Source organism: Dipodomys merriami, unplaced genomic scaffold (assembly GCF_024711535.1).
Source record: "Dipodomys merriami isolate MVZ:Mamm:240054 unplaced genomic scaffold, mDipMer1.0.p SCAF_14, whole genome shotgun sequence".
Lineage (NCBI taxonomy): Eukaryota > Metazoa > Chordata > Mammalia > Rodentia > Heteromyidae > Dipodomys > Dipodomys merriami.
The window spans coordinates 38,064,668-38,077,008 of record NW_027202715.1 but is presented as its reverse complement, the minus strand read 5'-3'; the positions used below and the strand labels follow the sequence as shown (position 1 = coordinate 38,077,008).

The following is a 12,341-nucleotide window of genomic DNA, read 5'->3' as shown; positions in this document are numbered from 1 at the left end:
CTTGCTTCTAACTCTGTTACATCTGCATTTTCTCCTGTGCATCCAACATGTTGTGTGAGTTTCTCACGTGGAAACTCAGTGGCCACAGGCCGTGAGTATCCGGTGTCATCTGAGTGCAATGGTGTGGTACGTGTACTTGCTCATGCTTTTATTTTGAATCCTTCCAAACATGACATCTGCTAAAAATGTCTCCCTTATGATTTGCTTGGTGATCACAGCCTTCTCATCATTCATTGAGAGCAGGACCTGATCTCACAGAATCTGAAAAGAACTATGTGGTAAGATGCCTGTTGACTAAGACTGTAGTTTTCCTAAAGAGAATCCTTACTGGCTCAAGTCTAGACCAAACTAATGCCTGGGAGACACACAGAGCCGTGATGTACAAGATTCCATGGCTATTGTAGTAGAGCCAGGTGTTCGGCCACCCTCTCTCCCTTCTGAAGAAGCAGAGGGATTTCGAGACAATTTTTCCAATTTGCCTACATGTGGGATTAAATTAATGTATTAATTTATTAATGCATGACTGGGGATACATACTTGCATTTCAATCCTGAGATTATTCCCTTTGTAACAGATATTCACTAATTACAGGCTTTTATGCTGCTGCCTTTTTATTTTTAATATTCATACTAAATCCCAAATTCTTCTATATCTTACCTGTTTTTCCATGCTTTCGCCTGGATCCCTCCTGCACTCCACTACTGGAATCTCTTTTTTTAACTTGGATCTTCAACTCTGTTTTTTCCTTGGACTTAATGTGCTTCGTCTGGAATGTTACATCTCTTCCTCTCTTCCTTTTTGTTTTTTTTTTTTGTCCCCACATTGACTGTTTTATGGGGGTTTCTGGATATCCTGGGGCCACCTCACAGGAAGCAGTTTGCAATGAGATCATAAACATTGCTGAGAAATCTGTTCATTACTGCAGCACTGTCTCTCATCCCCTTGACTTACATCACAAGGTATCCCCTTCTGACAAATCATCTTTAATCATTTCTCAGCAACCTCAAGCCCAGCAGCGAAGAGTCGCCCCAGACAGGAGTCAAACCTCACAAGATTTGTAAGTATAGTTGGCTAACTTTGCTTCTTACATTTCCTGGTGGACTTTGGGCTTATGACCTTAGAAAGCGGATCATGGACTGACCTTTGGGACAGCCACTTGGAGGGGAATGAGTGAATCACTTCTTACTTTTTTAAGGATATCTATTTTAAGCGACTGTGAAGACAGGTGGTAGGCAAATAAAGAATGCTATGAACTACTAGGAGAAAGAGGCAGGTAGAGTTAAAACTAAAAGTGAGAGCTAGGCTGGTGGGTTTCATCTCTAGTGTTGTAAGGAACACAGAAGAAAGAGCAGTTAATTTTGAGCAGAAATGAATGGACAGGTTGACTAGTTCATTCACAAATGTATTGAGCAGGGCACTTTTGGCTCATGGCTATAAGCCTAGCTACTCAGGAGGCTGAGATATGATGATCATGGTCTGAAGCCATCTGGTGCAGAAAAATCTGTAAGGCCCTTATCTCCAATTAACTAGCAAAAAGTTGAAAGTGGAGGTTTGGCTCAAGTGGTAGAGTCCTAGTCTAGAGGGAAAAAGCCAGTGTTCTACCACTTGAGCTACAGCTCCACTTCTGGCATTTTGCTAGTTAAATGGAGATGACAGTCCTCTGGACTTTCCTGCCCAGACTGGCTTGGAACTGCAATCCTCAGTTTTCTATCTCTTAAGTAGCTAGGATTATAAGTGTGAACACCGGTGCCTGGCTTCCACTGTCGGTTTCTAAAGTGGGAACGTCTGGCCAGGACTAGGAAATGAACAATAGCCACTGGGCTGCCTCTCTGGCCACTGGAAAAGTCATTGTCGACTTCTGAGACAGATGTTCCACTAGGAAGGACTGAGGAATAAACGGGGAGGGGTGCTATAGATCAAGGATTATTGGGGAAAGAACTAGGACTTGGGCATGTTTGTACCTGAGGAGCCAGAGGTAACAGAGCTGAACAATGTAAACCCAGCGAAAGATGCTCCACATGACCAGGATAAGGGACCCTTGAATATGGAATAGGGTCAGAAAGGTGAATGGAGACATAGAAGCCCAAATCTGGAGGGAAAGATTCAATTATTGCCCTAGCAGCTTAATCTTCAGAAGTAAAGACAGAGCAAGGAGCACTCCATTGAGAGTAGGGCACCAAAACTGGCAAAGGTGGTGGAGAAAGGACTCCATGGGACAGAGTCCTAAAGCCATAAGAGGCTCATCCAAAATTAGAGCTTAGTGAATCTATACGCAGGCCTCCAAGGTTCAGATTCTCTCCAGCCAGTGTTCACTGTCTGAAAACTGACAAGCAGACACAGTAGAAATTAAGGTGACAAGATACATTAAGATGTTAGCAAGGACATATGTTGGGCAGCCAGCTGTAGGAACCAAGTTGGATAGGAAAGAGCAGACAAACACAGATGCATTACAGCTGGAAATCTGTTTGCCTTTCTCAATTCCGCAGTAGATACCTCCATTCCGGTAGCAGAATCCACAAAGTACCAGGACACTTAGAGAAATGTGTAAAGGAAGCTGTCCCTATAGTTTTAGCAGAACAGCATGAACCTCCTGTTTCTGGAAACAGACCACATGTTTGTTTCTGGTCTCTCTTAGCTACATACAGGGAGTCGTTGACATGCTTAGAAATGGCAAATGATAGTTTCACTTTAAAAATTCTGCTGTTAGTGTTGTATTTCAAAGTAATAAGTACAAAGAATTGTAAAGTTGGCACATAGTAGGTGCCCCTTTAGCATCTGTTTAAGGAATAAATAAAAACAAAGCCTTGCCTTGATGACAAAGTAGTATCAATGAAATTGCTATAATCAGAACAAAGATTAGCACAGACCAAATGCCTAAGGCCAAACAGTGAGTAAATTTTAAAAAAGAAAAGAAAGAAAATCTTAGTCAGTCATCACTGGGATTGGGCGGTGGGGGGAGAGGCAGAAAGCTTTCAGGGGTCTTAAAGCACTCAAGATGGTTTTACTAGACAGAGAATACATATGTGCTTTTCATTTATTTTTCTGCCTCTATCATCTACCTGTTTCATAAATGCTTTATGTTTTCCAATGTATATAGCCAGAGTATAATGCCTCTAGGATTAAATAACTTCTGATTATCCTTAGTAGTCTACATGTGTTCTCGTATTTTAAGAAAAAGCCTTGGATTGCTTTAAAGGCAAAGAGTAGAAGTAGTAAGGCATACTAGACCAAAAAAAAAAAAATCTGACTATGGTAACCAAATAAAATTAGAGGACTGATTGTCTTGCTTGTTACGAATTTCCATTCCTCTCATCCCTAATTAATTTATATGATGAACATATTTCCTCAAGTGTCACATGATTAGAGAAGTAGACAAAATATTTTATCCTGCTAAGCTCCAGGACCAAGGCAGAAGTTCCCAAACTCAGAATGCCAACAGAGTGGGCAGGGACAGTAGTGGTCACTGACCAAATGGCTCTCTAGAGCATCTCAAGGGTCAGTCAGCCCCATCTCTGTCTCCATGAGAGGAGGAGAAGGAACTTGTACAGCTACCTATGCACAGCCTACCACAAAAAGCCAGGACAGAGCCCCCTTTTCTCTCCAGACTCCCATATATTCATACTCCTGGAGACTGTCTGATTCTCCCTGAGGTGGGGCCTTTCTATCTGTCACCTCCTCTATCTCAGTCTTGGCCTGGTTGTGAGAGGAGGACACATGAGAGGAGGGCTCAGGAGCCAAGAAACTCTGCCATGACTCCTATTGTATTTAAAAGAAATAGTTTTATCCTTACTGATAAGTGGGAAATATTTCTTAAATATTAGTTTAACAGAAATGTGATTAAAAACTCATTATTAGCCAGGTGCCTGTGGCTCATGCCTGTAGTCCTGGAGATCATGGTTCAAAGCCAGCCCAGGCAGGAAAGTCTGTACTCAAAAAAGCCAGAAATAGCATGAGTAGCTCAAGTGATAGAGCACTAGCCTTGAGCAAAAGAAGCTCAGGGACATCCTCAGGCACAGAGTTCAAGCCCCAGAACCAGAAGAAAAAAAAAACTCATTATTTAATCCTGTTATCATGTGAGTCATTTATATTCTTGCTTCTCATTTATAGATTTAGCTACCAAGCATTATATAGCTATATACCACAGAATGATGATGAGTTGGAACTCCGAGATGGGGATATCGTTGATGTCATGGAAAAATGTGACGACGGATGGTTTGTTGGTAAGACTCTCATGGTGCTTTTCGTCCTAGATGCTCATGGAGGGAAGCAGTAGGTGTGATGAACCATCAGTGTTCTCTGTACAGAATATAGCATTCTCGAACTCTGGTCCACAACCAAGAGATACTGCTAAGTGGTAGAGCTTTAAAAAAAAAATGTGTGGGTGGTACTTGGGATTGAACCCAGAGCATCACACATGCTAGATAAATGTTCTACCATTTGAGCTAGTTCTCCAGTAACCCCAGCTCTTTTGTTCTTCTTATTTTATTTTTGAGATAGAGTCTCACTAACTTTACCTGGACTTGTATCTGGTTCAAGATCCTGCTGCCTCCATCATTAAGTAGATGGGATTAGAAGTGTGTGCTACCACACCCATGATAGAGCATTTGCTTTATCATGTGAGGCTCCCCAACACACAAATACACACACACACAAAAAAAAACTCAACAATAATAAAGAACTGTCTTTATGAAAAGAGGAAAGAAAGATCAACATTTATTGAGATTCTGTTATAACCCAGACACTGTTTGATGTGCTTTTATTGACATTTTCATATAAGTAGTCATGTAGGACAACTGTTGTCCTCATACTCAAAAAGTGAGTGCAGCTGAGCACTGGTAGCTCATACATATAATCCTAGCTACTTAGAAGGCTGAGATCTGAGGACTCAGCTTTGAAGCCAGTCTGGGTAGGAATTTGTATCTCCAATTGACCACTAGAGAACTGGAAGTGGTGCTGTGCCTCGAAGTGGTAGAGCAAAGGTGCTTAGAGACAGTGCCCAGGCCCTAAGTTCAAGCCCCATGACTGACCAAAAACAAAAGTAAGAGCTGAGCAGGGAGTTGGTTGTTCATGCCTGTAATCCTAGCTACTTACGAGGTTGAAATCTAAGGATCTGGCCTGTGTAAGAAAGCCCATGAGATTCATATCTCCAATTAAACACCAAAAAGCTAGAAGTAGAGCTCAAGTGTTAGAGTGCTAGCCTTGAGCATATAAGCTCAGAGACAGCACCCAGGCCCTGAGCTCAAGCCCTAGGATTAGCAAACCTTAGTATACGTGCACATACACACACAAATAGTAGCCAAGAAGCAATGTCAGAAGCCAGGATTCAAATTCTCCACTCCCCTTTCCCAAAGCCTATATGTTCTTTCTGCTTAGATATGAATACAACACTGGGAGACACTGACTTACTCTTTGCCTTAGTTTCCCCTTTCTTTCTGAAAACTAGCTTTTCCTTTCCTATCTCTGAAAAAAAAAAAAAGTTGTCAAAAATTCTAGTGAGACCAGCAAGTCTTGGCATAAACAGGAAGCCAGAAAGATTTTCCTTGGCTTCAGTGGCTTCTGAATCAAAAGTTATTTGTCCTCCCAGGTCCCCTAGAAGCCTACAGTCCCCACTACCCTGATTCTGTTCAGAAGAGAATCAGATGTGGGAAATCGGGCCATTTGAATGCAGTACAGCCTCATAGAAACACTCAGCAAACCACATGTGAGATTTATAATTTTCTAGAGGCCAACTTAAAATAACAAGAAACCAGTGAAATAAATTCTATATATGTTATAAATCCAATGCATTCAAAGCATTATCATTGAACCGATAACCAGTATAAAAATTGTTAGTGATAAAATTTAAATGCTTTTCATATGAAGTCTTTGGTATCCAATGAGCTCAGCTCATTTCAGCCTAGCCATATTTCCCTTGCTTGGTTATCACATGTGGTTATCATATTAGAGTACAGCTCTACTCAGCACATGACAGACTGAGGCAGCCAGATTTCAATTTCAAGGCCAGCCTCCTGGGCCCCATAATACCTTGTCTCCAAAAATACATTCATACATACATACGTACATACATACAGACATACATGCATGCATGCATACACACATAAGTCCAACAAGGAGAGGGGAGGGAGGAAGTGTAGCACCTGTATACATTAGCCACTAAAGTCTTCTAGGAGTATTTCTGTTTTCAGTGGGTGGGGGAGGGACACCAGTTCTGTAATGGAGCCACCCTAGGCCATTGGATAAAGGAAGTATTTGGAATGGGTGTCTTCCTTGAACACTCTAGTTCATGAAGCAACATTTAGGAACACTCAGCTCATTTCCTTCAATACCTCAGTGAGAATGATCCCAAGACCATTGTCCCAAAGTTTGGGGTCTTTTATAGGCCTAACATTCAAAGGTCAAGCACAGTAGTCCACCAGAAGTCATTTTTTTCCCCTCATCTGTAAAGAAGACACTAGCTATGTATAGAAGTGCAGGTGAGCTCCTTCCCACCTCAGGGCCTCACCATCCTCGTTCTGTGCAACCTTCTTGACTATCCTCCTTAGATGCCTTTTAGAAATAGCACTTTGGCAAGAATCCCAATCTGCTAGCTTTGGCTACGTGAGGGGATATATTCAGTAGGATTCTGGAGCCAAATGGGAGCTGATTAGGACACGGATGCAGTGGTCCAATTAGAATGTCTTCTAATGACACATGGTGATAGTACAATATATCTCAGCCACCCTGCTGTAGAGTGACTCCAAGGGAAAGTTCTAGGCTAGAAGTTCCAGATGAGGCGAAGTCTAAGAAGGGCTTTGTTCCCAGATGGCTTAGTGGGACCCTTAAGCCCAGGCTTTCCCTTGCATAGGCAGTCACAGTGACGGGCTGTTAGAGATCCTACAGTTATCCAAGGTGTCCTTTTATGTTGGCTTTATGTGCTAGTTCTTCCAAAATAAGAAGTATTGGTGAGAACAATGGGCAGGAAATCAGAAGACTCACTGGGTAGATTCTGCCTCTGATACTTGTTAAGCAGAAGGACCTCAGAAGTGTCCTTTATGCTCTCCAAGGCTGGGTTCTACCACTGAAAAGGGAGAATCGTAGAAATGCCTTATTTCCCCTCATTTTGTGGCCTGAGATAAGCTAGGGGAAAGTGCTTTGGAGAGTATATAATTTTATAAACAGCAGGATTGTTATCAAGGGATATTTGCTGAAGATCTCAGTGTCTGGGTCTTCTCACTCCTGTTTTTTTTGTTTGTTTTTTATAGGTACTTCAAGAAGAACAAGGCAGTTTGGTACTTTTCCAGGCAACTATGTAAAACCTTTATATCTATAAGAAGACTGATAACCATAGAAATTATTTTTATTGAGGATGAAGCATAATTCATGAACTGGTCTTTATTTAAAAGTTAAGTTGGTAGGAAGATGAATGCAGTGGATAAACTTAAGAAGTAAAAACAAAAGGAACAGAGAAGTGTGACAATTAAAACTCAAGTCTGAGCTTACTGTGTATCAGGGCTGAACCGTGTGCTGAGCAAAATGAATTGAGGCAAATCAGATTTACTTACCTACTTCTGGAACAACTCCAGCTTTCTCTTCCCCTCCCCTTCCTCTCTATCTACTGTCATCTCAAAGGGGTCCTTGAGCCTAGAATAACCCTTAGGGAACTAGGCAAGTAGATCCCTAGCCATGTTCTGGAGACCCCAAGCCTGGGCACCCACTGACTGCCCCATCCTCTATCACTCGCTGCCCTGGACTAAATTGAGACTGTCTGCTAAACAGAGACTGCCCCCCTTTGCCATTGGACCTGCTGAGGTCCAGGTAAGGAAATGGAGGCAAACCAGGCACCTTGGTGTTGAGCCTGCATTACCCTTGACTATGCCCCCATGAGGTTTGTGCTGAGATTGGGGAGCAGATGGTCAAGGCCAATTGGTTAGGTTTGTATTTCCAAGCGACTTAAGTCAAGAAGCCCTGCCACCTCGGAGGCCACTGGCAGTGCTTAGCTTATTCCTTTCCCATATCTCTCTGGCTTTATAAACAGCTGCCTTTAGGGTAGGGCAGCTGCATTTACCTGAGCCCTATAGTAAACTTTCTTTTCTGGCTTGGGTTTGGCTGGGAAAGTCTGGGATTGCTAGACCCATTTTCACAGGAATCCCAGAATGACATCTAGAGTTTATTTAACATGCAGTGACATGCTCTGGTTACTGGTCTACCCATGAGGCCCTGGGCTGAAAAGAGATGCCAGGTTTCCAATTCCCCCCCCCCCAAATCCCCAGAAGACTTCAAGGACCACTCAACATGTTGGCACCTCCAGGTTGTGAGTATTCTTCATGCACCTGCAGAGGCTTCCCAAGGTGTGGATCAGTGGCTTGAGTATAAGCAGCAACTTTCCACAAGCAGCAGTGACCAGAAGTCTGCCCTGTGTGGAGGCTGCATCTGAGGAGGGAACCTCTGGGCCGCATGGCTGCTTCACCACTACTCTGACGCAGCTGTGATAAAGATGTTTTATTAGCTTCTCTGTTAGACTTTTCAGTGACACAGAGATAGAGGCGCCCCATTTTCTGCCCACCAGGAACTGGAGGTGAGTGGGGAGACAGAAAAAATAAACTGACTGCAAAGAGAGATTGCGATACGTGCTAAGGAAGTTTGAGAGAAGAGATGAGTTTCCCCTGGAGGGACCCTGGAAGGTGTCATGGTATTTCTGTCTCCATACCTCACTTCTGAAAGAGGATGCTGAGAGAACTTTACACTGGGAGTCATTCTGGCTGGAAATACTTGGAACTTTTTCCAGAGTCTCCAAACTCTCATCCTCCCCACAAATCCACTTCCAAGGTGACAAATAGGAGTAGCAATTCTAAGTGGTAGGGGTGTATACTGGAACCCTGGCTCTCTGCAGCTAGCTCAGAATTACCCCAGGACCACTGTCCCAAAATCTGGAATCTTTTCCAAGTAGATAAAACTTGTCTTTAGTACCTCTGCCTCAGTGGTTGTCCCAGACACTCATCTTAAGATCCCACCAGCTTCCCACCACCTGCCAATCAGCCTCAGTACCCTCACTTTCTCCCTAACCTTTCAAGGAGGCTTTCAAGAAAAAAAAATTACTCCTGACTGATTTGCACTGAAGTGTAAATGGCTGATAAGAAGAATGTGTTGCCTCTTCTCTAGAGACATTTGTTTGGAACTAGGACAAATTGGAGCCTTAATCCCAAGGGAAAAGTGTGTGTGTTTGTGGACTTCAGGGGCAGAAGGTTTTATGGTAGAACGAAGCTTCTTGATTTTTTTCTAGGACCCCATGACTGTATGACCTATAGCTTTGGAAGCTCTGCTCCCCCATCCCAGAGCACAGAGCCTGATTTTTTTACTTTTGTCTCTGAAGGAATATAGTAAAAATGCATATGTGCATGCATTTTGCCCAGCAGCGTTTCTCCCCATTTGGAATGTAATCCTTATATTGGCTGTGTTTCTTGGTCTTTCTTAAACACAAACCATTAATAATGAAATCTTATTTAACTTTTTTGGAGGGGTGCTTCTTGATTAATAGGTAATTTTGAACACCTCTTTAAATACAGCTAGAAAGTAAAACCAACTTGTAAAGCCACCTTTGCATCTGATGCCAGCTTCACGCAGCGTCTGTCTCTCTCCCCAAATACAGGGGTTGCCTTGCCAACTTGCTCTTCTTTAATAAAATCACATGTTAAAATTCACATCCCCTCAGTTTCCTATGACTCTGTGTGAAAAAACAGGGAACACAGGTTCCCAATTACTCTTTTGTCTTCAGACATTTAGTAACATAAATTACCTATTTTTTATGCTGAAATGTTTATACAGGTTTATTAATAGCAAGTGTAACTACCTGGTGACATGCCTTGCAACAGGTTTTGATATATTAGCCATGCTTCCAGGTAAAGGCTAGCCCCAAACTACATATCTTTTGCAGTCTCTCTGGGATCAGTAAAAGGAAAAAAAATTCATATGCTCGAGAACTGGGAGTGTAAATATGTATATTTAACTTTGTATAGTCCATGTACCTACCTTGTATAGAAAAAGTTTTAAAAATTTGAACAGAAGGGAGTAAAATAAGGGAGTCACAGAGGGGTTTTGTTTTGCATTTTTATTTAAATGAAGGAATTTCAAAGTATTCACTTTTAGCAAATTTGCCATTGGAAACTGTTCACATTTACAATAATAATTCTTCTGGAAAGAGAAGGTAACTATTATTTCAGTTGCAGTTTAAAAAAACTTTTTTTTTTTTTTTGCAGTTCTGCAGTAGAATTAAATCCTGTTGCTAGAATAGACTACTACCAAAAAAGATCATATTCTGAGAGAACTGACATTATATATAACCAATTAATTTAAAGCATTGCCATTTAAATTTTCACACTGAGTGCATGTACTCTGCAGGCACGGATTTTTCTGTTCATTTATTTTTCTTTACTGCAGTGGATTGATTTGATAAATAGATGTGTTAAATTACTACCTTTGCTGTACATATTATTTAATAAACTTTATTAAGAATTGTGTGGCATATGTTCTTGCCATTCCTTCCTTTGTCAAGTTTCCCAAGTGAGACTTCGGGTCATGCTTCAGTTTCTCATGGTCTGTTCTCAGTTGCTCATATTCTGACCACCCTCCCCCGCCCCCCCGCCGCCATTCTTGAACACCACTTCTTTCTCTTATTCATTGGCTCTGTCTAAATTGGGTACTGTTGATCATCTTGCCTTTCTTTCTACAATATATTATTTGTTCTGATAACAAAAATAATGCACGTCTTTAAAAGCTTAATAAAACGTGGGGGGGGGGGTAGAGGGACGGAGAGAAGGAAGGAAGGAGAAAGAGAGAGGGAGGGAGGGAGGTTCTAATTTGTTCCTCAAATCATGAGGGAAGCTGGGCACCATGGCTCACATCTGTTATCCTAGCTACTCAGGAGGCTGAGGTCTGAAGATCATGGTTTGAAGCCAGCCTGGGCAGGAAAGTTTATGAGACTTACCTCTAACCAACTACTCAGAAAAAGTTGGAAGTGGTGCTAAGGTTCAAGTGGTAGAATGCTTCCTTGAGCACAAAAAGGTTCAAGGACATCAACCAGGGCCTGAGTTTAAGCCCACAACCAACAAAAAACAATCAAACAAACACATGAAGGAAAAGCCTGGTGCCAGTGGCTCACTCTTATGGCTATGTGGGAGGCTGAGAACTGAGGATTGTGTCTTGAGGCTAGCCTGGGCAGGAATGTCTGTGTGACTCATGTCCAGCAAAAAGCTGGAAGTGGAGCTGTGGCTCAAGTGATAAAGTGTAGGCCTTGTGTGAAGCAGATAAGGGACAGTGCCAGGCCCTGAGGTCAAGACCTAGTACTACCTCACCCCCACCCCCCAAAAAAGGGGGACATAATACATGAACTTTTGAAATCATTAAATGTGCCTGTGAAATTTCTCTTGCTATAGTGGGTTATTTGTTTTACCCCAAGTCAGTTGTATCTAGGCACTCAGCATCCATTCCCCCTGGCATTTCATGGCTGCCAATGGGTATGATCTGCTGCCCATGGAGCATAGGGCTATCCACAAAGAGAAAACCCCAAGCCTCCATCTTCTCTCCCTGTTCAGACCTGCACCTCCTCTGACTAAGCACAGTTTGCCACACTGCCTCTGGGCAGCTGGGTGGACTTAGGCCTCTGATGGACCTGGGAGTGGGGTTGTCTTCTGACATCTGTTGATCTTCATCCTGAGACCTGCATCTTGGGTACTGCCAACCTTTCTCTGATATCTCCATCCCATCCAGCAAATTGCTCAAGACTGTGTGTAGCAGCCAGCCACTTGTGCCATCATAGTCAAAACCATTTCTTCTCACCTAGATCATTCTGGTCTCCCTGCTTCTATCTTTTTCTTGTCTTATCTCCACCAGTCTTGACAGAGCAACCAGATTCATCATTTTATCATCGGTCTAAAACTCTACACGTTTCTTCTTGCAATAGAGTGGACTCAAGTTCATTATCTGACTGATGTGCTAGTTTGTCATTGCTTGTTCCAGCCCTCAGGCTCCCCTGTGGTGTCAGACTCATCAAACACACTTCAGCTTTTGGGCTTTAAGCTTACTATTCCATGTGTTTGGAGTTGCCTGGCTTCTTTCCTCCCTTCCTCTAGGTCTTCCTGTTGTCTGCTCAATGATGCTTAACTACTTTGCACAAAGTAGGAGCCTACAGTTTGCCTGGTACATTCTATGCTTCTGTTTCTGCATAAACCCTACTTGATATTTGTCTTCTTCTAAGCTATCCTATAGTATCTCTGAGGGTATTCCTTTTGTTCCAAAAACAGTGCTCAATGGGTCTCAGTCCCTTTGAAAATCAAATAATCAAGTGAAAGAGTGAGCAAATCCCTAAG

The 12,341-nt window shown here is 42.4% G+C and overlaps 1 protein-coding gene across 32 annotated transcripts in view; it reads left to right on the top strand.

Moving 5' to 3' along the window:
• LOC138826163 (sorbin and SH3 domain-containing protein 1) overlaps positions 1-10,498 on the top strand; it is a 238,335-nt gene extending 227,837 nt beyond the window's left edge. For 12 of the 32 annotated variants that reach the window (XM_070021271.1, XM_070021275.1, XM_070021272.1 and 9 more), the window contains 4 exons: positions 219-278; positions 870-1,057; positions 4,108-4,220; positions 7,242-10,498. In XM_070021271.1, coding sequence (XP_069877372.1) covers positions 219-278; positions 870-1,057; positions 4,108-4,220; positions 7,242-7,309 — 429 coding nt within the window. In that variant the 3' untranslated portion in view covers positions 7,310-10,498. The remainder of the gene's footprint in view (positions 1-218; positions 279-869; positions 1,058-4,107; positions 4,221-7,241) is intronic. The other 20 variants (XM_070021283.1, XM_070021281.1, XM_070021288.1 and 17 more) reach the window with 3 other exon arrangements.
• Positions 10,499-12,341: the final 1,843 nt, after the last annotated feature.